This window comes from Mobula birostris, chromosome 1 (assembly GCF_030028105.1).
Source record: "Mobula birostris isolate sMobBir1 chromosome 1, sMobBir1.hap1, whole genome shotgun sequence".
Taxonomy (NCBI): Eukaryota; Metazoa; Chordata; class Chondrichthyes; order Myliobatiformes; family Myliobatidae; genus Mobula; species Mobula birostris.
The window spans coordinates 132,977,800-133,005,058 of NC_092370.1; the positions used below are offsets into that span (position 1 = coordinate 132,977,800).

Genomic DNA, 27,259 nt, shown 5'->3' on the forward strand with positions numbered 1-27,259 from the left:
GGAATTGCCACGAGCTAATCAAGTCTGACGGACAAGATACCAATAAATTTGTTTAGAAAACTGGAATGAAGGAACTTCATGAATACTGATCAATCTCAAAATAAGGGAATTGTCTTATCTGTTGGAAGTATTACATAAAGCTATCTGTCAGAATCAGTATTTTGCTTTGGAGAAGATACATACAAATTAAAGAAATGAAGCCCAATGACCTAAGGAGCAAAATGATGGATAAGTTGTGGAAATTATTTTCAGTGGCAAGGAAGATTTCTGACAAGAAACACACACAAAGTGCTGGTCAGGCAGCACCTATGGAGTTCCATGGTCTCCTCCACTGCCATGATGAGGCCACACTTGGGTTGGGGGAGCAACAACTGATATTCTGTCTGTGCAGCCTCCATCTTGAAATCATGTACATTGATTTCTCTAACTTCCGTTAATTTCTAGACACCCTGCCCCCCTCCCCTTTTCCATTCCTAGTTCAGGCTCCCCTCTTAATACTTCTCACCTGCCTATCACCTCCCCCGATGCACCACCTACTTCCCTTTCTCCCAGGATCCACTTTCCTCTACTATTAGCCCTTTACCTTTTCACCTATCACCTCCCAGCCTCACACTTCAAACCCCCTCACCCACCCATCAACCTTTCCCCTCACCTCACTTCACCTATTACCTGCCAGTGTGTGTGCATACTCTATCCTCTCCCCCCCACCCACCTTCTCCCCCCTTTATTTCCCAGTCCTGATGAAGCATCTCAGCCGAGAACACTGCCTGTTCATTTCCCTCCGTAGATGCTGTGTTCCTCCAGCATTTTGTGTGTGTTGCTCTGGACCTGCAGAATCTGTTGTGTTTAAGATTTCTGTCAAGAATCTGCAGCATAAACAATTACAGATTACAACTTCAACTGCCTTCCAATTCCCAAGAAAGGTTTGAATAATCTGTGGACTAACACTACCTGACACTTGGACCTTAAAAATAGGCTACTCACATGATAACATCTATGGCTAACTGGTGTTCACAATTGTTTAGTATAATAATTTGGACAACAAAATGTACCAGGTGTAGTTAACTCCTTTGTAGAATTCGTAATTGAGGTTATGCTGCAGGTATATTGAGAAATTGTCCTTGGACTATATGGTAACTTTGCTCTCAATTCATCATTTGGGGATTACAGAAAACCACTGGGAATAAAAAACAAGTAGATACTCAAATGTCAGTGACATTCAACATTCTGTGCAATAGGTTTGCAGTAATGCAGGAGGTTTGGATCTATTTTAGTAGTTAATTTGTCTATCCAGTGAAGTCATAGAAAAGTAAGTAGCTTCGGGCCCCTTATCTAAGCTGGAGGGTACAGAGGAGGTTCACGAGAAGGACCTCGGAAATTAAAAGGTTAACATATGATGATATGTTGACTCTAGCTACGGAGTTTGATAACTCTGGGACTGTGCTCATTGGAATTTAGAAAAATGAAGGGGAACTTTTTTGAAACCTATTGAATATTGAAAGGCCTAGACAGAGTGCCTGTGGAGAGGATGTTTCCTATAGCAGTCAAGAGCCAAAGGGCACAGTCTAAGGATACATGGACATCCTTTTAGAACAGAGATGAGGAGGAATTTCTTTAGCCTGAGTGTGGTGAATCTGTGGAATTCATTGCCACAGTCAGCTCTGGAGACCAAGTCATTGGATATATTTAAATCGGAGTTTAGTAGGTTCTTGATTAGTAAGGATGTCAAAGGTTATGGTGACAAGACAGGAGAAAGGAGTTGAGAGGGATGTTAAATCAGCCATCATAGAATAATAGAGCCAACTTAATGAGCTGAATGGCCTAATTCTGCTCCTATGTCTTATGGTCTGAAAATTCCCAACATAGGAGGGCGTAGAGTCACAGAATGGAAACAAACTCTTCAGCCCATCTTGCCTGTGCCAACCAAGATCCTCGTCTAAACTTAACCCATGTGTTGTATCCCTCCAAACTTTTCCCATCCACGTACCAGTCCAAATACACACAGTACCTGTCATCATCTTGTTCCGAGTGAAAACCTCCCTCCGCACTCTTTAAGCACTGGCAGGTCATAGCTCTTCAAAGAGAATTTCATGTACTGTGCTGGCAGTTTCAAGCACTGAGATCCGGATTTCTGTGTAGCTGTTCTTTTTCTCATCTCCACTTTCATCTTTCCATCATGTACTGTATCACTAGTCAGTAACCCTAGTTTTTGATCCATCCACTAAGAGAAAGAGCTTCATACTACTTGCCCTGTGTGGGCTTTTCATAGTTTTATTCATCCATTTTAGTCTCCTCAGTTCCAAAGAGAGCCATGCTAATTTATCCAATCGTCCCTTATACATGCAAGTTTTGCCAACAACTTCATAAATATTCCTTGTACATGTTCATTAAATGGGGTGACAAGGGTAGTGTAGTGTAATGGTTAGCACAACGCTTTACAGTACAGGCAACCCAGGTTCAATTCCTGCCATTATCTGTGAAGAGTTTGTACGTTCTCCCCGTGACCATATGGGATTCCTCCGGGTACAGGTTTCCCCCGCCATCCGAAGGTAGAGCATTCCTATGAAACGGTTCATAAGCCGAAATGTCGTAAAGCAAAGAAGCAATTACCATTTATTTATATGGGAAAATTTCGTGAGCGTTCACAGATCCCAAAATAACCTACCAAATCATACCAAATAACACGTAAAAATACACAGCCGATATAAAGTAGAAATAATGTATGTACAGTGTAGTATCACTTACGGGAATCAGGAAGATAGCTCAGAGCACACTGATGATGGTGTGTTAGACTGAGTTGTCACAGGTTGGGTGGTGCAGTGGCCCCCAGCCTCCAGGCCGTCGAGCGATACATTGCCGTGAAGAACGCAGGGGTTCAGTGATAGCCAGAAGGTACACAGCACATCTTTAAGAAAAAAACCGAAACAAACAAGCTAATTAATTAGGTGCTGTCCGCATGTAATTGTCAGCCCAGATCAGTGCCGATTTCCGATTACGTCGTCTCTGATCTCAGCCAACATTTACATGTGGGACGGCACCTAATTAATTAGCAAGTTTATTTCGGCTTTTTTCTTAAAGATGAGCTGTGTGCCTCCCGGCTACCGTTGCATTCTCCGTGAATCGGTATCTGTCCATGGCCTGGGGGTTGGGGTGGTGGGACACTGGGGTGTCATCTCGTCATCGTCTGTTTCCATTAGAGCAGGCAGCTCATCTTCTTCTATGACTGCTCGCCTCGATGTCGAAGGTGGAGGTTCATTGTCTGCTGTGGCTGATGTGGAAGGCTTGCTTGACTGCTGAGCCTCGAGCATTTTTCTATCAAACAGTTCTTTGTAAGCACTCAAACCATCTTGCAATTATGCCCTAAACCGACATACCCTTTCAAAATTAAAGTCGTACTTTATCATTACTCATTCGGTTTCGATTGTTATTCTTTTTTCTTACAATTGCATCAGCTCTTCATCTGTCAGTTCTTGGTCATGGAATGCCAAAACCTCTTCAACATCATGTTCATCAGCTTCCACAAGCCAAACTCACTTTGTCCTTACTTCATTCACCACGATCGAAATACTTAATTATGTCTAGTTTTACGCAAAGTGTAACACCCTTACGAGCTCTTTCAGGCTTTTCCGATACCTCAGAACTCATCTTGCAAACGGCTGCTTGCAGCACGTGTTAAAGCAATGCCGTTCTGAATCCGGGGAGAGCAGCTGCTCGGGGCGCGCGCTGCCTTTTATCGCACGCTGATTTTTTCGTGCGCTGATTTTTTATCGCGCGCTGCTTTTTTTTTGTAACAGTGAAAAAACACCTTCCGAAAGCGAAAACAGGGTACAAATGTAGGTCTTTCATAACAGTGAGGTTTCGTAAAGCGAACGTTCGAAAAGCGGGGGACACCTGTACTCCAGTTTCACCCCCACAGTCCAAAGATGTACCTGTTGGTAGGTTAATTGGTCATTGTAAATTGTTCAGGGATGAGGCGAAGGTTAAATCGGCAAGTTATTGTGTGGCGTGGCTCGAAGGACCATTTCTGTGCTGTATCTCAATAAATAAATAATGGTAAGTAGTTCTAAAGCCAGTGTTATGTACTGTTCTATCATAATCTCCATACTCTCATTTTTTTTTAATCTTGGCTAATAAAGGAAAGCAAAATGTATGGCTTTATAACCACCTTACTAACCTGATCTGCTGCTCTTAAGCGAGAGGAGTTTAAAAGGAGAGGGTTATTTCTTCAGTGGTTTGATCGAGGCACGACTGCGCAAACATGGACATCAGCCAGTTAGAACAACGAGAAGAGGTTAAAAGGAGACAGCTTTATAGAGCAGGCATTGGAGGAGCGGGCAACGGAGTAGAGGGAGACAGAGTAGGAGGGCTTTTGTTCAATGGGGTTTCGGCAATAACGGGTCGAGGCGAGGTAGGTTGCCTGTGTAGAATATAGACAGGAGGTATGTGTGTGAAGCAGCTGTTCTGTGCTCGCTGTCAGATGTGGGAAGTCCTGGAGACTCCCAGCCTCCCGGACGGCCACATCTGCGCCAGGTGCATCATGCTGCAGCCCTTTAGGGACCGCGTTAAGGAACTGGAGATGCAGCTCAATGACCTCCGTCTGGTCAGGGAGAGTGAGCAGGTGATAGATAGGAGCTATAGGCAGGTAGTCACCCTGGGGCCTGGGGAGACAGATAAGTGGGTAACAGTCAGGAGAGGGAAGGACAGGAGTCAGAGGCTAGAGAGCACCCCTGTGGCTGTACCCCTTAAAAATAAGTACTCCTGCTTGAGTACTGTTGGGGGGACGGCCTACGTGGGAGAAGCAACAGTGGCCACACCACTGGCACAGAGTCTGGCCCTGTGGCTCAGAAGGGTCGGGAAAGGAAGACGATGGCAGCAGTGATAGGGGACCCTATAGTTAGGGGGTCAGATAGGCGATTCTGTGGGCGTGGGAAAGAAACACGGATGGTAGTTTCCCTCCCAGGTGCCAGGGTCCGGGATGTTTCTGATCGTGTCCATGATATCCTGAGGTGGGAAGGAGAACAGCCAGAGGTAGTATTGGTACCAACGACATAGGTAGGAAAAGGGAGGAGGTCCTAAAAGCAGACTACAGGGAGTTAGGAAGTTGAGAAGCAGGACCACAAAGGTAGTAATCTCGGGATTACTGCCTATGCTACGTGACAGTGAGCATAGGAATAGAATGCGATAGAGGATAAATGTGTGGCTGAGGAATTGGAGCAGGGGGCAGGGATTCAGATTTCTGGATCATTGGAATCTCTTTTGGGGCAGGTGTGACCTATATAAAAAGGACGGGTTGCACTTGAATCCCAGGGGGACCAATATCCTGGTGGGGAGGTTTGCTAAGGCTATTGGGGAGAGTTTAAACAAGAATTGCTGGGGGGTGGGAACCAAACTGAAGAGACGGAGGAATAGGCAGTTGGCTCACAAATAGAGAAAGCTTGGAGACAGTGTAAGAGGAAGGATTGGCAGGTGATAGAGAAGGGACACACTCAGACCGTTGGTTTCAGATGTGTCTATTTTAATGTAAGGCGTATTATGGACAAAGAGGATGAGCTTAGAGCATTGATCAGTACTTGGAGCTATGATGTGGTGGCCATTACAGAGACTTGGATGCCCCAGGGGCAGGAATGACTACTTCAAGTGCCAGGCTTTAGTTGTTTCAGAAAGGACAGGGAAGGAGGCAAAAGAGGTGGGGTGTGACATTGTTGATCAGAGATGTTTTCACGCCTGCAAAAAAGGAGGAAGTAACGGAGGGCTGGAGTCTCTATGGGTGGAAGTTAGAAGCAGGTAGGGGTCAATAACTCTACTGGATGTTTTTTATAGACCACCCAATAGTAACAGGGACATCAAGGAGCAGATAGGGAGACAGATTCTGGAAAGGTGTAAAAATAACAGGGTCACTGTGGTGGGAGATTATAAATTCCCAAATACCAATTGGCATCTCCCTAGAGCAAGGGGTTTAGATGGGGTGGAGTTTGTTAGGTGTGTTCAAGAAGGTTTTTTGACACAATATGTAGATAAGCCTTCAAGAGGAAAGGCTGTACTTGATCTGGTATTGGGAAATGAACCTGGTCAGGTGTCAGATCTCTCAGTGGGAGAGCACTCTGGAGATAGTGATCTATCTTCTTTATCATAGCATTGGAGAGGGATAGGAACAGACAAGTTAGGAAAGCGTTTAATTGGAGTAAGGGAAAATATGGGGCTATCAGGCAGAAACTTGGAAGTATAAATTGGGAACAGATGTTCTCAGCGAAATGTATGGCAGAAATGTGGCAAATGTTCAGGAGATATTTGCGTGGAGTTCTGCATAGGTATGTTCCAGTAAGACAGGGAAAGAATTGTAAGGTACAGGAACTGTAGTGTACAAAGGCTGTTGTAAATCTAGTGAAGAAGAAAAGAAAAGCTTACAAAAGGTTCAAAAAACTAGGTAATGATAGAGATCTAGAAGATTATAAGGCTAGCAGGAAGGAGCTGAAGAATGAAATTAGGAGAGTCAGAAGGGACCATGAGAAGGCCTTGGTGGACAGTGTTCAGGAAAACCCAAAGGCATTCTACAAGTATGTGAAGAGCAAGAGGATAAGACGTGAGAGAATAGGACCAATCACGTGTGACAGTGGAAAAGTGTGTATGGAACTGGAAGAAAGAGCAGAGGTAGTTAATGAGTACTTTGCTTCAGTATTCACTACAGAAAAGGATCTTGGTGATTGTAAGGATGACTTGCAGTGGACTTAAAAGCTTGAGCATGTAGATATTAAGAAAGAGGATGTGCTGGAGCTTTTGGAAAGCATCAAGTTCGATAAGTCACCGGGACCGGAAGGGACGTACCCCAGGCTACTGTGGGAGGTGATGGAGGAGATTACTGAGCTTCTGGCGATGATCTTTGCATCATCAATGGGGACAGGAGAGGTTCTGGATGATTGGAGGGTTGGGATGTTGTTCCATTATTCAAGAAAGGGAGTAGAGATAGCCCAGGAAATTATAGACAAGTGAGTCTTACTTCAGTGGTTGGTAAGTTGATGGAGAAGATCCTGAGATGCAGGATTTATTAACATTTGGAGAGGCATAATATGATTAGGAATAGTCAGTATGGCTTTGTGAAAGGCAGGCAGTGCCTTATGAGTCTGATTGAATTTTCTGAGGATGTGACTAAACACATTGATGAAGGTAGAGCAGTAGATGTAGTGTACATGGATTTTAGCAAGGCATTTGACAAGGTACCCCATGCAAGGCTTATTGAGAAAGTAAGGGGGCATGGGATCCAAGGGGACATTGCTCTGTGGATCCAGAACTGGCTAGCCCACAGAAGGCAAAGAGTGGTTGTAGATGAGTCATATTCTGCATGGAGGTCGGTGACCAGCGGTGTGCCTCAGGGATCTGTTCTAGGACCCCTACTCCATGATTTTTATAAATGACCTGGATGAGGAAGCAGAGGGATGTGTTAGTAAATTTTCTGATGACACAAAGTTTGGGGATGTTGCGGATAGTGTGGAGGGCTGTCAGAGGTTACAACGGGACACCTCCAACTTTTGTGTCATCAACAAATTTACTAACTCATCCGTCCGCTCCTTCATCCAGGTCATTTACAAAAATCACACAGTAGGGGTCCCAGAACAGATGCAAAACTGGGCTGAGAAGTGGCAGATGGAGTTCAACCTAGATAAATGTGAAGCAGTTCATTTTGGTAGGTCAAGTATGATGGCAGAATATAGTATTAATGGTTAGACTCCTGGCAGTGTAGAGCATCAGAGGGATCTTGGGGTCCAAGTCCATAGGACACTCAAAGCTGCTGCACAAGTTCTCTGTGGTTAAGAAGGCATACTGTGCATTGGCCTTCATCAATCGTGAGATTGAGTTTAGGAGCCGAAAGGTAATGTTTCAGCTGTATAGGACCCTGGTCAGACCCCACTTGGAGTACTGTGCTCAGTTCTGGTCACCTCACTACAGGAAGGATGTGGAAACCATAGAAAGGGTGCAGAGGGTAATTACAAGGATGTTGCCTGGATTGGGGAGCATGCCATCTGAGAAAAGGTTGAGTGAACTCGGTCTTTTCTCCTTGGAGTGACAGAGGATGATAGATGACCTGACAGAGGTGTATAAGATGATAGAAGTGTTGATTGCATGCATAGTCAGAGGCTTCTTCCTAGGGCTGAAATGGCTTGCAGGAGAGGGCATGGTTTTAATGTGCTTGGAAGAAGGTACAGAGGAGACGTCAGGGGTAAGTTTTTTTTACACAGAGAGTGGTGAGTGTGTGGAATGGGCTGCCGGTGCCGGTGGTGGAAGCGGATACAATAGGGTTTTTTAGGAGACTCCTGGATAGGTATATGGAGCTTAGAAAAGTACAGGGCTATGGGTAACCCGAGATAATTTCTCAGGTAAGGACACGTTTGGCACAGCTTTGTGGGCCAAAGGGCCTGTATTGTGCTGTAGGATATCTATGTTTTTACATGTGGATGTACACTGCAAGTTCCCTTTATTCCTCTGCACCACTCAACTACTCAATACAGTCAATTCCGTTTAATTGGGACTTTGGTTAATTGGGGCAGCTACTTATTTGGGACATCTCTAAAGAAGACAAACTAATTGAGAAAATTGCTGGGATTCCCATTATTTATGTAGGACACTATTCCGCTTAATTGGAGCAGGAGATTATATAACCATATAACAATTACAGCACGGAAACAGGCCATCTCGGCCCTTCTAGTCCGTGCCGAACTCCTACCCTATCCTATTCCCACCAAACTGCACTCATCCCATAACCCTCCATTCCATTCCTGTCCATATATCTATCCAATTTAACTTCAAACAACAACATAGAACATGCCTCAACCTCTTCTGCTAGAAGCTCGTTCCACACAACTACCACTCTCTGAGTAAAGAAGTTCCCCCTAATGTTACCCCTAAACTTTTGTCCTCTAATTCTCAACCCATGCCCTCTTGTTTGAATCTTTCCCACTCTCAATGGAAGAAGTCTAACCACGTCAACTCTATCAATCCCCCTCATAATTTTAAACACCTCTATCAAGTCTCCCCTCAACCTTCTACGCTCCAAAGAATAAAGACCTAACTTGTTCAACCTTTCTCTGTAACTTAGGAGATGAAACCCAGGCAACATTTCAGTAAACCTCCTCTGTACTCTTTCAATTTTATTGACACCTTTCCTATAATTCGGTGACCAGAACTGTACACAATATTCCAGATTTGGCCTTACCAATGCCTTATACAAATTCAACATTACATCCCAACTCCTATACTCAATGCTCTGCTTAATAAAGGCCCGCAAACCAAAAGCTTTCTTCACCACCCTATCCACATGAGATTCCATCTTCAGGGAACTATGCACCATTATTCCTAGATCCCTCTGTTCTAAAGCATTCTATAATGCCCTACCATTTACCATGTATGTCCTATTTTGATTAGTTCTACCAAAATGTAGCATCTCACATTTTTCAGCATTAAACTCCATCTGCCATCTTTCAGCCCACTCTTCTAACTGTCCTAAATCTCTCTGCAAGTTTTGTAAACCATCCTCATCATCCACAACACCACCTATCTTAGTATCATCTGCATACTTACTCATCCAATTTACCAATTGTTGCCAAACAGGTTCTAACTAGTGTCAGTCGTGTGTACTTGTGTCACCGTTAGACGCTACATCCTGCTTAGAGTGAACAGTTTTTAAAATGTCAGTTGCATATGTATGTGTTCAAAAAACAGAGATTTTTGTCACTGATAGTTGCTGAGATATAAGCAGTAAGACAATACAGAATTGTTTTGCTCACTGTGGTTTCAAGCATTCAGGCTTAGAGAAACGGCCAGGCGTGAAAATGAAATGATTTCACTACTTCAACACATTAGATGCTATGAAGAATTTGAAGGTATAGAAATCACCTTGAATGTTACAATAAAAGTAAAGATTTGGAGGATGCAATTATCGATAGCATTGTATGAAGACAGTCACTATTCGTATTAGGTGTCTGCACTAATTCTGTCATTGTTTACACTGGATGAATTCCTCTGTTGATAACTATTAGGAACTAATACACAGGTTTATAATACTGTCGTACGATTGAGCCTCCAAAAAGGCCATAACCTTGTCGTGGTTAGGAGGCTTGCATGACTCAATAACCCAGAGAGCTATGCTTGCTGGAGTCAAGGCTTTACACTTTGGCTCTTGGTAAGGTCACCCACCCATGCCAAACAGGTTAAAGGGTAGATGCCAGGCTAAGTGTGAATTTCTTACTCAGATTCTTTCTTCTATACCTTTTTAAGTATTTCCATGAAATTTTGGCTAATTGGAGTAGCCGCTTAATTGAGCCAAAATGTACTGGTCCCAATATGTCAGAATCAACTGGAATCCACTGTATTCTAACATGTATTATGTACTCCCTTGATCTGTTACGCCACTCTAAATGTGCTACTCCACCCCTCCCCTGCTCTGTCCCTAACTTCTCTGGAAATTATATTTGCCATTTAGGCTGCACTATATGACTCTTCCAGCAGATTAATGTCTTCCTACTCACTGACAATGACATGGCCAATTCAGATAAACTTTATTGTCATATGGTTACATTGTGGTCCATATTAAAGTTCAAAGTTTAAAGCACGTATGTTATCAAAGTATGTACATGGCACCACATACTACCTTAAGGTTTTTTTTTCCAGGAATTCACAATAGAATAAAGAAATACAATATAATCAATGAAAATTTTCACACAATGACTGACAACCAATGTGCAAAAGGCAAACTGGGCAAATGAGGGAAAAAAACCAAATAAATAAATAATACTGCGAACATGAGTTGTCAGGTCCTTGAAAGTGAGTCCATAGGCTGTGGAATCAGTTCAGAGCTGAAGTGAGTGAAGTTATCCACTGTGTTTCAGGAGCCTTCCTGAGGAAGCTAAGGAAATTTGGCCTGTCCCCTAAAATTCTCACTAATTTCTATAGATGCACCGTAGAAAGCATTCTTCTGGGGTGCATCACAACCTGGCATGGAAGTTGTCCTGTCCAAGACTGGAAGAAGCTGCAGAAGATCATGAACACTGCCCAGCACATCACACAAAACAATCTTCCGTCCTTGGACTCACTTTACACCGCACACTGTCAGAGCAGTGCTGCCAGGATAATCAAGGACACGACCGACCCAGCCAACACACTTTTTGTCCCTCTTCCCTCTGGAAGAAGGCTCAGGAGCTTGAAGACCCGTACGGCCAGATTTGGGAACAGCTTCTTTTCAACTGTGATAAGACTGCTGAATGGATCCTGACCCGGATCTGGGCCGTACCCTCCAAATATCCGGACATGCCTCTCGATTTTTTTTTGCACCTTACCTTCCTTTTTCTATTTTCTATTTATGATTTATAATTTAAATTTTTTATATTTACTATCGATTTGTACTCCAGGGAGCAAGAGGAGCAGAATCAAATATCGCTGTGATGATTGTACGCTCTAGTATCAATTGTTTGGCGACAATAAAGTATAAAGTATAATAATTCCTGAACCTGATGATGTGGGACCTAAGGTTCCTGTACATACCTCCTTCCCAATGACAACTGGAAGATGAGAGCATGGTCTAGATAGTGGGAGTCATTCCTCTCTTGTAGGCTTACCGCACAATGGCTAAAAGTGTTTTTCTAACAGTTTAGGAGTTCTGTAATTAAACCTATAAATACTCATCAGCAAAGCAACATCTGTGGAAAGAGAAACTGTATTGAACTTGAAATATTTACTCTTTTCTTTCCACTGTTACTGTCCAATTTGCTCAGAGTTTCCAGCGTCTGCAGTTTCATTTAAATTTATTTACTTAGAAATTCTCTGTCTGCTCTATATTTCACATTAACTCAGTTAATATTAAGGTAATGGAAATTCTTTTACTGTCACTGCCTTGGAGCTTTTTGCTCTTGTCAGAAACTTACTTCCAAATTTTTTTCTTCTAATTCACTCACACTTTTTGAAATGCTTTTGTATTCTCCGTTTTTCTTCTTCATTCCCTGCGGAAAATGGAGAAGGAGTTAGGTTAAGATATGTTTAATGAAAGGATCCCTTTGGAAATGGTGATGTTGAAAGGCCTAGATAGAGTGGATGTGGAGAGGATGTTTCCTATAGTAGGGAAGTCCATAGCCAGAGGGCTCAGCCTCAGAAGAGAGGGACGTTTACCTAGAACAGAGATGGGGAGGAATTTCTTTCGCCAGAAGGTGTAGAATTTGTAGCCACAGGCGGCTGTGGAGGCCAGGTCATTGTATTTGATGGAGGTCGATAGGTTCATGAAAGGTTATGGGGAGAATGAAGTTGAGAGGAAAATGAATCAGCCATGATGAAATGCAGAGCAGACTCAATGGGCTGAATAGCATAATTCTGCTTTCATGTTTTATGGTCTTGTTGTCTTATGATTGTTTGGAATGCTTTGAAAGCAGACTAAGTAACAACAAATTAGTTGATGCATGGTACTCAAAGTGCAACACGGTATTGTAGCAGTTAGCGCAATTGTTTTATGGTACCAGCGATCACCAATCGGGGATCAGCTGTTGCCACTGTCTATAAGGAGTTCGTACATATTCTCTGTAACCACGTGGGTTTCACCTGGTGCTGCGCCTTTCCCAAGACGAACAGATTAGTGAGTTATGGGCACGCTATAATGGTGCCAGAAGCATAGTTACACACACAGGCTTCTCCCTGCACTATTCTCAGACTGTGTTTGTTTTTGAGGCAAAAAATGTACATTTTGATGTATTAATGTACATGTGACAAAAAAAGCTAATCCAAATCTGCACAGTAGGCTTATTCAGAAAGTTGGAAGGCATGGGATCCAGGGAAGTTTGGCCAGGTGGATTCAGAATTGGATTGCCTGCAGAAAGCAGAGGGTCGTGGTAGAGGGAGTCCATTTGGATTGGAGGATTGTGACTAGTGGTGTCCCACAAGCATCGGTTCTGGGACCTGTACTTCTCGTGATTTTTATTAATGACCTGGATGTGAGGGTAGAAGGGTGGGTTGACAAGTTTGCAGAGGACACAAATGTTGGTGGTGTTGTGGATAGTGCAGAGGATTGTCGAAGATTGTGGGGAGACATTGATAGGATGCAGAAGTGGGCTGAGAAGTGGCAGATGGAGTTCAACCCCGAGAAGTGTGAGGTGGTACAATTTGGAAGGACAAACTCCAAGGCAGAGTACAAAGTAAATGGCAGGATACTTGGTAGTGTGGAGGAGCAGCCCCCCCCCCCCGATGTTCAGCAGAGTAACACAAGACAGAACACAACAAACAATAAACCACCAGCAGCAAAGCTAGCTCCCTGGCGCCTGTGTTTTTCTTTAAATTAATTTTATGTTTTGGAGTTACAAAACATAACAGTAGCAAAGAAGTAGTCTCATAATGAAACCGAGATTGCTACCTACCTGTTGAAATTCAGCAAGACCATCGCATTTTTAAAAAAAAAGTGCAACACATCTCTCCTCAGAAAGGCGGGGGGGAGGGAGAGAGAGATGTTTGATTTTTTTTAAAGCGCAGCACATTTTTTCCTTCACAAAAGCAGAAAGATGGCCAAGTTAAATAGAAGTGGAAAATGGAAAAGTTTTATAAACAGTGAGCACCAGGTAGGTGATCATAATCATATATAAAAAAAGCAGAAATGGCTGGCTACATTGGAAAGCTAGGCACATTCAATTGCACAACAGATAACTGGGGGATGTGTACTGAATAAATTGAGCAGTATTTTAAAGCAAGTGGAATAACTGATAAGAAACAAGTGTCAGATTTTCTGAGTGCAATTGGTGGAAGAGTATACAGTTTGTTCAGAAGTTTGACTGCTCCGAACTAGCCAAAAGAGCTTTGCTGGTATTGTAAATTTAATATAGGAATACTTAGAACTGAAACCATTGTTGATTGCAGAATCAAAAAGAATGGGAGTAGGTTTCAGTTTATGTGGTTGAATTGAAGACCTCATCTGAGCATTGTCAGTTCAGCAATGGACTTAATGATGCACTGAGAGAAATTTCAGATTGTGGAATCTTACAAGAAAGCATTCAAAATGGCTCCTAACTGAAGTACAACTCACATTAAAAGAGCAGTTGAAATCGCTGTGTCAATGGAAACAGCAGTCAAAGATGCAATTGCAGTCAGGAATGAAAATGAGTGTGAACAAAATTAGAAAGTCCAAACAGAAATGCTTGGCCAAACAAATTATAATATTGTTGTGGCAGGGGTTCACATACAGCAGACCAATGCAGGTTTAAAGGTGAAACTTGCAGAAAATGCAATGAAGTAGGACACGTACAAAGAGCGTGTTGGAAAGACAAAGATAAATGGACTGTACAGGGAAAAGTAAAAGATAAAAAGTCAAGTTGCAGTTTCAAAAAGAGCACTAATCTGCATGCTTTTGATGAAAAATATGATGAGAGTGACACAGGACTGAATAGTCTTGAGGTTTACAATGTGAAAATTATCAAAAGACAAGCAACAGGCCTTACACCAGAAGTGAATGGCAAATTAATTAAAATGAAACTGGACACTGGCTCAGCTGTTTCAGTCATTCCACAAAATAAGCTTGAATGGCATTTCAAAGAAACTAAACTGAAACCTGCAGATATTCAACGAAGAAATTATACAAGAAAAAAGATAGCTCCTTTGAGAATGACATTTGTAACAGTGAAATACAACAACCAACAAGCCACATTGGGCTTGTATGTGGTAAAAACAGGAGGGCCAGCATTGTGGGGATGCGATTGGCTGAGACAACTACAAATTGATTGGATATCCATCCAGAATTTGCATGCCACATCCCCTGCAAAAGAGTCAATTGAAAGTGAATTAAGGAAGGTACTGGATGATGCCACAGCAGAGTTCAAGGCTGGCATTGGAAAACTCAAATATATCAGCGGTGAAATAGTGTTAAATCAAAATGCCACACCCAAGTTTTACAAAGCCCATCCAGTTCCTTATACTATCTGTGAATAAGTAGCCAGTGAGCTAGATCACAAGGACGCTAAGGGAATTACTTCCAAGTTTGAATGCAGCCCGTGGGCAATACCAGTGGTCCCAGTAGCCAAGAAAAATGGATCTATCAGGATCTGTGGTAATTTTAATATCACCATGAATCCAGAACTGAAACTAGATCAGTACCCTCTACCCAGGATTATAGATATATTTGCAAACCTTCTTGGAGGGAAACATTTCAGCAAAGTGAGCTTGGCTGAGGCCTACCTACAGATGGAATTGGAAGAAGAGTCCAAAGTGTTTCTGTCCACGAACACCCACAAAGGGCTTTATCACCATAATAGACTTAATTTTGGAGTAGCATCTGCACCTGCAGAAAGGAATGGACCAAGTGCTACAAGGTTGCCCAGGCACTCAGTGTTACCTGGATGACATCATTGTTACCAGTGAGGACAACAAAGAACATATTTAACATCTCAAGACAACATTAAAAAGATTAGAGCACAACTCAACAACTGTGAAGTGTTCAAAGCAAGCATCACTTACTGTAGTCACACCACTGATGTGCAAGATTTACACGTGTACTGAAAAAATTCAAACAGTGGTGGATGCTCCAAGGCCACACGATCATCCATAGTTGTGGACCTTTTTAGGATTTGTCAATTACTATAATAGGTTCCTGCAAAACTCCTCCACTGTGCTCTACCGTTTGAAATCATTTCCGCAGATCAGGAAGAAATAGTAATGGACAAAACAGTGTGAGATATATTTCCAAAAGATTAAAGACATGGTGACATCAGACACTGCTCACACAATATAATCCACATTGTCCAGTGAAGCTTACCGGAGACACCTCGCCTTATGATATAGTTACAGTCATGTTACATGTTATGAGTGATGGAAGTGAATGCCTCATAACCATTGCATCACAGTCCCTTACTGCTGCAGAGCAAAATTACCCACAGATTGATAGAGATGCCCTGTCCATAAGACATAGAAGCAGAATTAGGCCATTCAGTCCATTGAGTCTCTTCCGTGTTCCATCATGGCTGATCCCGGATCCTAATCAACTCGATACACCTGTCTTCCCACCATATCATTTGATGCTTTGACAGATCTGGAAACGATCAACTTCCACCTTAAATATACACATAGACTTGGCCTCCACTGCAGTTTGTGGCAGAGCATTCCACAGGTTTACTACTCTCTGTTCTAAAGGGTCGCCCCTGAATTTGGAGTCTGTGCCATCTAGTTCTGGACACCCCACCACAGGAAACATCCTCTCCACATCTACCCTATCCTATCCTTTCAACATTCAGTACGTTTCAGTGAGATCCCTCCCCCCACATTCTTCTAAATTCCAGTGAGTACAGACCCAAAACTGCCAAACACTCTCAATACGTTAACCTCTTCATTCCCGGAATCACCCTTGTGAACCTCCTCTGGACTCTCTCCAATGACAACACACCCTTTCTGAGATATGGGTCCCAAAACTGTTGACAATACTCCAAGTGCAGCCTGACTAGCGTCTTATAAAGGCTCAGTATTATCTCGTTGTTTTTATATTTTATTCCCCTTGAAATAAATGGCAACGTTGCATTTGCCTTCTTTACCACAGACTCAGCATGTAAATTAACCTTCTGGGAGTCTGGCATGAGGACTCCTAAGTCCCTCTACATCTCTGACGTTTGAACCTTCTCCCCATTTAGTTAACAGTCCGCATTATTTTTCCTTTCACCAAAATGCATTTTCCAGCACTATTCCATCTGTCACTTTTTTTCTCATTCTTCCAATTTGTCTAAGTCCTACTGCAATTGCATAGCTTCCTCAGTGCTACCTATGTTTGAATCATCCACAAACTTTGCCACAAAGCCATCAATTCCTTTATCTGAATCATTAACAAACAATGTGAAAAACAGTGGTCCCCATACTGACCCCCAAGAACACAACTACTCTCTGACAACTGACCCGAAAAGGCCCCTTTTATTCCCATTTTCTGCCTCCTGCCTGTCAGCCTTTCCACTATCCATGCCATTATATTTTCTGTAAAGCCATAGGATTTTATCTTGTTGAGCAGCCTCATCTGTGGCATCTTATCAAGTGCCTTCTGAAAATCCAAGTAAATGATATCCATTGCCTCTCCTTTGTCCATCCTGTTTGTTACATTTTGAAGAACTCTAACAGGTTTGTCAGGCATGATTTCCCTTCACAGAAACCATGCTGAATTTGACTTATTTTATCATTAGTCTCCAAATACTTCAAAACCTCATCCTTAATAATAGACTCCATCCAACACTTTCCCAACCATTGAGGTTAGGGTAACTGGCCAATAGTTTGAGTATGGTTTGGGGTGTAAAACATTTCAACCAGTACTTGTATGGGGGAGAGTTTACCCTCATTACTGATCATCAACCCCAAGCGTCCATTTTTTATCCACAGAAGGGTGTTCCACTAACCACAGCAGCGCAAATGCAGAGATGGGCTGTTTTTCTTGGAGGACACACTTACAAGATCAAATTCAAAAGGACATCCAATCATGGAAATCTTGATTGATTGTTCCATTTACCCATGGATCAGGAATTACCTAAAAAATTTACAAATGAAAACACTTCTTTTGATTTACAAATGAGCATTTTCCCTAATGCAAATCGAAAGTCTCCCTTTTATGGCAGAGATGATCTAAAGAGAAACCAGAAAAGATGCCATATTGTCTCAGGTCTATATGACAAACCAAAATGGCTAAAATGTGCAGCTGTAATCTCAGTTACCCCATTTTTACCACAGCCCACATGAATTTGCCCTTGACGAGTGTTGCCTTATGTGGAGATTGAGAGTTATTTACCATCTTAGCTGACAGCTAAAATGTTGGAATATCTACTTGCCGGTTATTTAGGCATGGTCAAAATGAAAGCATTGGGTTGGAGCTTTGTCTGGCAGCTTGGGATAGATCAGCAGATTGATAAGCTTGCATGCACTGTTTGGGATGCCAACACATCCAGATAGTGCCAACAGCAGCGCCGCTCTATCCCTGGGAATGGCCTGCATTGCCCGGCAGAGGATTCATGTGAATTTTGCCAGATCATTCATGGGCACAAATTTCATGGTGGTAGTCGATACAGCCACAGTATGGCCAGAAGTGTCCCCAATAACCTCCACTACATCTTCACACACTGTTGATGTGTTGAGAAGCCTCTTCTCAAGGACTGGTGTTCCAGAACACTTAGTCATTGACGATCACAAGTTTGTTGTGGAACACTTTCAGTCATTCCTGAAAATGAATGGAATAAGACATATTACATCTGCACTGTACCAGTTACAAATGACTTGGTGGAGAATTTTGTCCGGAGTCTGAACAATGCACTGCGAGCAACGTCAGCAGAACACTCTACACTGACACTGAATCAGAAGCTCGCCAATCTCCTCCTTGCATATCACAATGCAACACACTCAAACGTGGAATGTGGAGGACATCAGCAGAAGGCAGGGACTCGAGGCAGACTTCTGGTACCTGTGCAGCTACAGAGAAGTTGGAGTTCATTCTAGGCTCTCAGTGACAAGTCTCTCCATGAGTCATACAGAAATGACTTCTTATAGCAATAGTTCCATTACCACTCCTGAGGACGAAACAAGACAGCAGCATATAGAACCATCTAAAATTATTAGTTTCCTAATCATTTCCTCTCTCCCTGTACAGCAGAACCATCTGTGATGCTCTAGTTCTGACTGGCTGCTGTCCATAGTACTCAGAAGTAAACATGGGTTAGAAAACAAGATACCCTCGAGGGTATCCTGAATTATCTGCCTGTTTGGTTTATTTTGCCTACTAACAATCAGCCCCCCCTACCCCCCACCCCCACTCCCTGAGCTGTGGATTTATCATTCCTGGATTGTGCGATTACAGAACACTCAAGGAAGTCACCGTAAATTTTTTGTGTGTTAGTATGTACCAGCGTGGGATTCATTTTCTTGCAGGCATTTACAGGATAAATAAATACAATAGTATGTATGAAAAAAAACTATAAATAAACAAAGATGGTCAAGTAAACAATGTGCAAGAGAAAGACAAATTGTGCAAAATAGAAAAAATTCTGAGAAAATGAATTGTAGAGTATTTGTAAGTAAGTTTGTAGGTTGTAGAATCAGTTCAGAGTAGAGGGGAGTGAAGTTATATACATTTGTTCAGGACATGTACAGTAGATCTAGTTAATTGGGACACATTGGGACTAGTACCTTTTGGATCAACTAAGCGACTACCCCAATTAGCCAAAGCTTCATGGAACTGTTTGAAGAGGTATTGAAAAGACAATAAGTAACAAATTATGTATTTAAATGAAATACAGTACAGATTAGAACACTACCAATATTACCCATACAATAAAATCGTATTTGTTCCTAATAATTATCAACAGAACTCATCCATTGTATGCTGCCCTGTTCCTTTTATTATCTGTAAATCAACAAAATCAGTGCAGACACGAGTGCAGATAATGAACTGCCTTCATACAATGTTTCAGACAATTGAATCTTACTAACAATTCCTTTAGTTAGTCCTGATGAAGGGCCTCAGCCTGAAACGTCGACTGTACCTCTTCCTAGAGATGCTGCCTGGCCTGCTGCGTTCCCCAGCAACTTTGATGTGTGTTGCTTGAATCCTCCAAATCTTAGTTTTGAAGATGTTTGTCGATACTTTCAAATTCTTTACAATTTCTAACTTGTTGAGGTAGCAAAGTAATTTTGTTTTCATTCCCAGCTGTTTTTGGCATCTTCAAACCTGAATGTTTGAAACCACAGTGAGGAAAACAGTTCTGAATAGTCTCACTGCTTATTTCTTGCCAGCTATTAGTGACAAAAATCACCGCTTTTTTAATACAAACACATGCAACTGATGCTATTTAAGAGCTGTTTGTTCTAAGCACAGTGTAGTATTTAACAGCCACATAAGTGTGCATAACTGATGCTAGTTAGTGACTGTTCAGTAACAGTCTCCTGTCCTAATTAAGTGGCATAATGTCCCAAATAATTAAGGGAATCATGGCAATTTTCTCTATAGAAGTTTGTCAAAGTTTTAGACGTCACGCTGAATCTTTGCAAACTTCTAAGAAAATAGAGACACTGCCGTGCTTTCTTTGTAATGGCACTTACTTGCTGGGCCCAGGACAGATCCTTTGAAATGTTAACACTGAGGAATTAAGAGGTGCTGACCCTCTCCACCTCTGATCCTCAATGAGGACTGGCGCATGAATCTCTGGTTTCTTCCTCCTGAAGTCCATAAAGAGCTCCTTGGTCTTGCTGACATTGAATGAGAGTTTGTTGATGTGGCACCACTCAGCCAGATTTTCAATCCCTCTGCTATATGCTGGTTCGTCACCATCTTTGATTTGGCCCCTGGCAGTGGTGTCATCAGCAAATTTAAATTTGGCACTGGAGCTGTGCTTAGCCTCATGGTCACATTTTCCGCCTGGATAGTTTCCGATCTGATAGCACGAAATTCGATTTCTCTATCTTCTGGCAATTTCTCCCCCCTCCTCTTTCTTTCTCTTTCCATTCCCCATTCTGGCTCCCCTCTTACCCCTTCTCTTCACCTGCCCATCACCTCCTGCTGGTACCCCTCCTCCTTCCCCTTCTCCCAGCGGCTACTCTCCCCTCCTATCAGTTTCCTCCTTCTTCAGCCCTTTTCCTTTTCTACCTATCACCTGCCAGCTTCTTACTGCATTCCCCCTCCCCCAGCCACCTCCCCTTCACCTGGTTTCACCCGCCACCTGCCAGCATGTGCTCCTTCCGCGTGTGCGTGCGTCTAAAGGTTTCCAGCATCTGCAGAATCTCTTGTGTTGATGTTTAAGCCTTTCACTTTTGATGTCATATATTCTTATAAAGATGTTCTTTTGGCTGAATATGGTATTTGACACTGAATTTTGTTTCTGTCTTTCAGCTGCAGTCCAGTCCGAGTGATGAGATGACACTAATGACGATAACACTTCCTCGGAGTGCGTACTGGCACCACATTACCAGGCAGAACAGTGTCAGCGAACTGTATAGCTTACAAGGCAAGTGAACCAAGGGGACAAACACCTTATTAGCTTCCACGCAATGAAAATTAATACCAGTGTGTCCTTTTCTGAACCATTCACTGCTCAGAGGGCAGCGAACATAGTGAATTATGTGACATTTGACGTTGCTCTCGCACACGTAGAGAACTTATCTTAATGAATCAGTGTGCAACATCGAGAAGCTCAAGATTAGTCAAGATGAACTGACAAAATGTCAAAAACAGCACAGAAATTATGAGATTAGTTGATGTTGTTCGTGGCAGATCACTCGGCTCAGAATGAGTCCAGGAAATAATGCAAGGTCACAGTCCTTTCCTGTTGGCCCAGTTCCACAGAAGTGATAAGTTAATTGGCATTAAATGTGGAGTGCACTTCAGTTTGCTATCACGGTTTGTTCTCATTTCTGCCCTCCATTACAGTCGCGGGAACGCACTGGTTAATATGTATTAAGGGTTTGTTGTCTCTGGGCCTGTACTCAATGGAGTTTAGAAAAATGGTGGGGGTGGGGGAGGTGGGTCTCATTGAAACATATTGAAAATCAAAAGGCGTAGATGTGCAGAAGATTTTCCAAAATTAGAAACAAAACTCATTTTCAGATGCAAAATAAAATATTTCTTCAGTGGGCAAAGTAGGAACACAAGGTACAAAATTAGGTTTGGAGTGTTCAGCTTTGTTGTTTGTTGTCATTTGTCAGTACACAAGTGTAAAGGAGAATGAAATGATTATTACTCTGGATCCAATGCAGCATAAAAAGACAAAAAGCATAAATAACACTAAATATAAATACATAATCTTACCTTATATACTTAGACTGATTGTATGTACATAAAGCAACGTTAGGTACAGGATTATCTGTATAGAAGGTAACTCTGACAGGAAATGATACAGTAGTGGTGGAGGAGTTGGATAATGGGTAGAGGTGTTGATCAGCCTGATACTTGGGAAAAGTAACTGTTGTTAAGTCTGGTGGGACTGCCGTGGATTCAATGTAGCCTCCTACCCAAGGTTCCCTTTCTTGTGTATATGTTCCCTTTCTTGTGCAGTAGCCATGCATTCTTTGCAAATGAGCCACTGCACACTACACTAATTTCCCAAACAGTGAACGGTTAATATGAAATGCCAATTGAGAAAGAAGATGGGTACTGACCACAATGAATCACAGAGATGGGAGTGGAATGAGTAGGGTGGGAGGAATACTTTATGATTTCGCTGGCCTTTTACTGGCACCTTTCTGTATGTACACTTGGTGGCCACTTTATTAGTTACACCCGTTCGTCAATGCAAATATCTAACCTGCTAATCAAGTGGTAGCAATTCAATGCGTAAAAACCTGAAGATATTGTCAAGCGGTCCAACATCAGGATGTTGTCAACATCAGAATGGGGAAGAAATGTGATCTAAGTGACTTTGACCATGGAGTGATTATTGATGACAGTCGGGGTGGTTTGAGTATCTCGGAAACTGCTGATCTCCTGGGATTTTCACACACAACAATCTCTAGAGTTTACAGAGAATGGCTTGAAAGCAAAAAAAAAAATGAGTAAGCAGCAGTTCTGTGGGCAAAAAATGCCTTGTTAATGAGAGAGGTCAGAGGAAAATGGACAGACAGATTCAAGCTGACAGGATGGTGACAGTAACTCAAATAATCAAGCCATTTCAACAGTGGTGTGTAGTATAGCATCTCTGAACAATTAACACGTTGACCCTTGAAGTGGATGGGCTACAGCAGCAGATGACCATGAACATACACTCAGTGGCCACTTTATTAGGTACCAACAGTATCTAATAAAGTGGCCATGGAGTATATGTTCCCTTTCTTGTGCAGTAGCCATGCATCCTTTGCAAATGAGTCACTGCACTCTACACTAATTTCCCAAACAGTGAATGGTTAATATGAAATGCCAATTGAGAAAGGCAGTGGGTACTGACCACATTGAACCACAGAGAAAATCAAGGCAGCTCAGGTGGCAGCTGCTGAACTTACAACTTCCCAATCAGGAAATTTCCTCTGAATTAAAACAGTCCAAAGGAGGCTCTTCTCTAAGCCCTACAGAATATGTCTTCACCCCATTACCTTCACTTTATACCTACCTAAAACGGGTAATATGCCTGTCACATTCTGACAGTGTCCATCATCATAACCACACAACTCTGAGGAAGAGCTTAAATGTGATGCTTTGGCAAATGATACATGAAAGGGGTAATGATTTGCTTCGAAAGGAGACATTTGAAATTGAGATCGTCCTTGGGTTTTATATGTTGTGGCCTCATTCATAATTATTGCTTATCAGACACTGCCTTAGTAATCCAATGACTCATGCAATAGCAGCAAAGATCCAGAACCCTTCATCTATTGCTCTTTTCATGCCTGTCCAAGGCACATTATAACTAAGAGCTCTATTGACCAGACAGGCATATTGCAGTGACTGCTGTTATTGCCATATGTACCAAGATATACTTGCAAGCCATCTAGACTGATCATTCCAAGCAGACGTGCATCAAGGCAGTACAAAGAGGAAAAAAAAACAATAACAGAATGTAGAAAGTGGTGTTATAGTTTCAGAGAAATTCCAGTGCAGGTAGATAAATAACTTGCAAAGCCCATGATAAATAAGATTCAGAGATCTAGAGTCCATTCTCATCATACAAGAGTCTTCTAACAGCTGGATAGAAACTGTCTTCGAGCCTGGCAGTGCATGTATTCAAGCTTTTTGTATCTCTTACAAAATGTGTGGGGGTGGTGGTGGTGGTGAAGAAAGACTGACTGGGTGAGAGGGGTCTTTAATTATGGGCTGCTTTCCCAAGGCTATGGGAAGGAAAGCAGAGTCAGTGGAGGGAGGGTGATTTTCGTGCCAGAGGATAGAGGCAATGGCAAAGAGGCTAGTGTTTGAAATAAGGTAGATGTACAGAATGAATTTTCTCACCCCAAGTATCATCCACTGAAGGTTCCCTAACACCAAGATTAATGTTAATTGATTGTTCATTGCATCAGATAATGACAGAGAAATCTGTGCAAAAAGAGTTCTTCAAAGTGGAAAAGCCATTGTACTTGGGCAGTTCTACTCCCTTAGCCTTGGAAAACCAGATCCAGTGAAATGAGTAGTCATCACACCTGGGGTCTTCCATTGTTGCAGTGGATGACCATGCCCTTTGTTCTCCACAAAGCATTGCAGAACTGCCTTCCTAATCATTGGATCTCACTGTTGATCTCACCTGCCCAGCTCCACTGGAGCTGATATCACATGTTAAGCCAGGCACATCCCTATCTCACTGGAGTACGAGGCCCGCTGACTACCCTCGCCTGGCTTAGGCCATCTGTCGAAGTGAAGTACTGGGGTGTGGCTGCTGTTGCATTACTTGGAGCCACAGCTGAGCTCTCAGTGCCTCGTGGGGACTAAAGGTGACTGAGCAGCCCCTCAGTGGTCCCTTTACCAGAGGTTCTAGCCCTCCCTGGATGCTCCATAACACCCCAACTACATCCATTCAATTAACAAAGTCATGCTACAAATAAATCTCCACATCTCTGCACTCTCGAGAGATCAGAATTTGTTGAACTCCTCTGTGAGCTGCTCATTCAGTTTGCATCCCCCAGTACACTCTCCTGCATGCTGACTGTAAAATCTTTCAGTTTCCATGCACTGTCACCCTTCTTTAGATTAGAATGAGCAAGGTAGCCTGCCTCGAGGTACTATCTTCATTCTGTTTCTCGTTAGCCTCCATCCGAGTTTCAAATGGTAGATGCAGAGAAAAGGAACATAAAAGACACAAGTCCCACTCTGGTCTTTCTGCATGCTACAGGAAAAGTGGTCAACCAGACCCTCAAATTTTCTCTGGACTGTTCAGAAATATGCATGGTTTTCAAAGGAGAAAGTTAAAATCCTGTCTCAGTATGAACATATTGATTGGCATTAAATTTTACATCTGATTCTCTTTCAGATTACATTAAGCAGTGCACATCAGGGAATAATGAGCATATGATCTGAGATTTTACACTTATTGGAAGAAACAAGAGACTGGTGTCCCGAAGCAGGTTTACAGAAGTATGCTTGCACTCAGGAACAATTTGATTATAGGAAAGTCGCATGAAGTTGAAAGTGGTAACAATTGTGATGATGGTTTGAACATCGATCTTAGATTGGATAAATTGATCTTAGTGCAGGTTTAAGGGTTGACACATCATGGGCCGAAGGATTGTACTGTGTTATAATGTTCTATGATCTATTGGACAGGACATTAACAGGAGCTCCATGGGTCATCTTCAAGATTGGCACATGGCTCATTTATGACTCCATTTGAAGACTATGGTGTCTGGATTATCACTAATCTATGAAACCATCCTTCCCTGAAGTCTGTGCTGGAGTGGTAGCTTGTGTAGATGGAGTGTATTCTGCCTGGAGGTCGTTACCAGAGGTGTTCGGCAGGGATGTATTTTGGGACTCCTGCTCCTTATGATTCTTATAAATGACCCAGATGAGGAAGTAGAAGGCTGGGTTTGTAAATTTGTAGATGAAGGTTAGTGGTTTTGTGAATTGTGTAGAAGGTGGTTGTAGTTTACAAAGGCACATAGACAGGATGCAGAGCAGGGCTGAGAAGAGGCAGATGGAGTTCAATGTGGAAAAATGTGAAGTGATTCACTTTGGAAGATTAAACTTGAAGATGGAATACAGGGTTAATGATAGGATTCTTAGCAGTATGCAGGAACAGAGGGATCTTCAGGTCCATGTCCACAGATCCCTCAAAGTTGACATGCAGGTTGATAGGATTGTTAAGAAGTTGTATGGTGTTTTTAATTTCATTAGTCAAAGATTGACTTCAAGAAGTAATATTGCATCTAAAAAAATCTCTGGTTAGACCTTGCTAAGAATATTGTGTTCGTTTCTTGTCACCTCATCATAGAAAGGATAGGGAAGCTTTAGAGTTGGTGCAGTGGATGGTCCAGGATGCTGCCTGGCTTAGAGGACATGTTTTACGAGAATATTAGCAAGTTAAGCTTTTTCTCTCTGGAGGGAAGGAGAATAAAAGGTGACTTGATAGAGCTGTCAAGATGATATGAGGCATAGATCAACTGCATTGCCAGAGACGTTTTTACACCGCACCAATGGCTAATACAAGGGGGTATTATTTTAAGGTGATTGGATGAAAGAAAAGGGGGAAGACAAGGGCACGTTCCCCCCCCCCCAACAGAGAGTGTGGTGGGTCTATGGAGCACTCTGCTGGAGTAGTCGAAGAAGCAAATACATTAGGGACATTTGAGACTCTTGAACAGGCACATAGTTGATCGTAAAATGGAGGGCTGTATAGAAGGGTTAGATGGATCATAGAGATGGTTACAAGGTCATCACAATATTGGTGTGTCAAAGAGTCTGTACTGTGCTATAATGTTCTATACTGTAAATATCTAGACTGGAACTTGAACCAACAGTGCCTCTGTACAGGCCACTGCACCATTCCTGTAATCCACATTAATTGAAATGATGTGTGACAGGGTGAAGGTACATCTCTACCAAAGGATGTACAAGGCATTCCTTCCCCCTGCTAGCCTGTAGGGTACCCTTGGAACAGGTGCAGCACATGCTTACCCTCTCTGCTGCACCACTCCCTCCCCCCCCCCTGCCATTCAGGGTCATGTGAAGCCATGGAAGCAGGTGGAGAATGGTCGTATGGGCAGCTAGAGCATATCACAAGTCTTAGTTATGCAAACACTGACCACCAGGCAGACAATCTCTGAAGATCTCAGATCTCATTGATAAAGGCTGGAGTCACCAGTCTCGTAAAGACACTACCCAGAAGGCAGTGGCAAATTTGCCAAGAACAATCATGCCCAATGCACCATGATCACCTACAACATATGACATGACACATAATGATGATGAATTAAAGGTTGGTGTGTTTACAGTCTGTGAGCTAGACCTCCCAGTGTTGTGCATGGAGTGATTGAAGAATCTGAGTCAGGAAGCAACATGTTTCAGAGCATTCTGCAAGTAAGAGGAGATAGGATGTCAGGAAATGTAAAATGGACATTGAGCTCCTAGTAGAGTCATTCCAGCATAGAAGCCATCAGGTCATCAAATCAATGCCAGCTCCTTGTAGAGTAATCCCATTTATTCTTGTTCCCCTGCTCTTTACTCTTAGTTTAAAAATTATATTCTCTCAAACGTTTATGAATTTTTTTTCTGAAGGCAGTGAATGATTTGGTTTCTTCCACGCTTACAGGCAAATTCTTCCAGATCATCACCTAAAAAGGAAAGCCTTTACATCTCCCCTTTTACTTTTTGCATCAGTTTTCTGATCCT

At 42.5% G+C, this 27,259-nt stretch overlaps 1 protein-coding gene across 2 annotated transcripts in view; it reads left to right on the forward strand.

Moving 5' to 3' along the window:
* Positions 1-27,259, forward strand: part of dok6 (docking protein 6) — a 605,271-nt gene that overhangs the window by 547,930 nt on the left and 30,082 nt on the right. For both annotated transcript variants that reach the window (XM_072273010.1, XM_072273075.1), the window contains exon 7: positions 20,849-20,963. In XM_072273010.1, the coding sequence (XP_072129111.1) occupies positions 20,849-20,963 (115 nt within the window). The remainder of the gene's footprint in view (positions 1-20,848; positions 20,964-27,259) is intronic.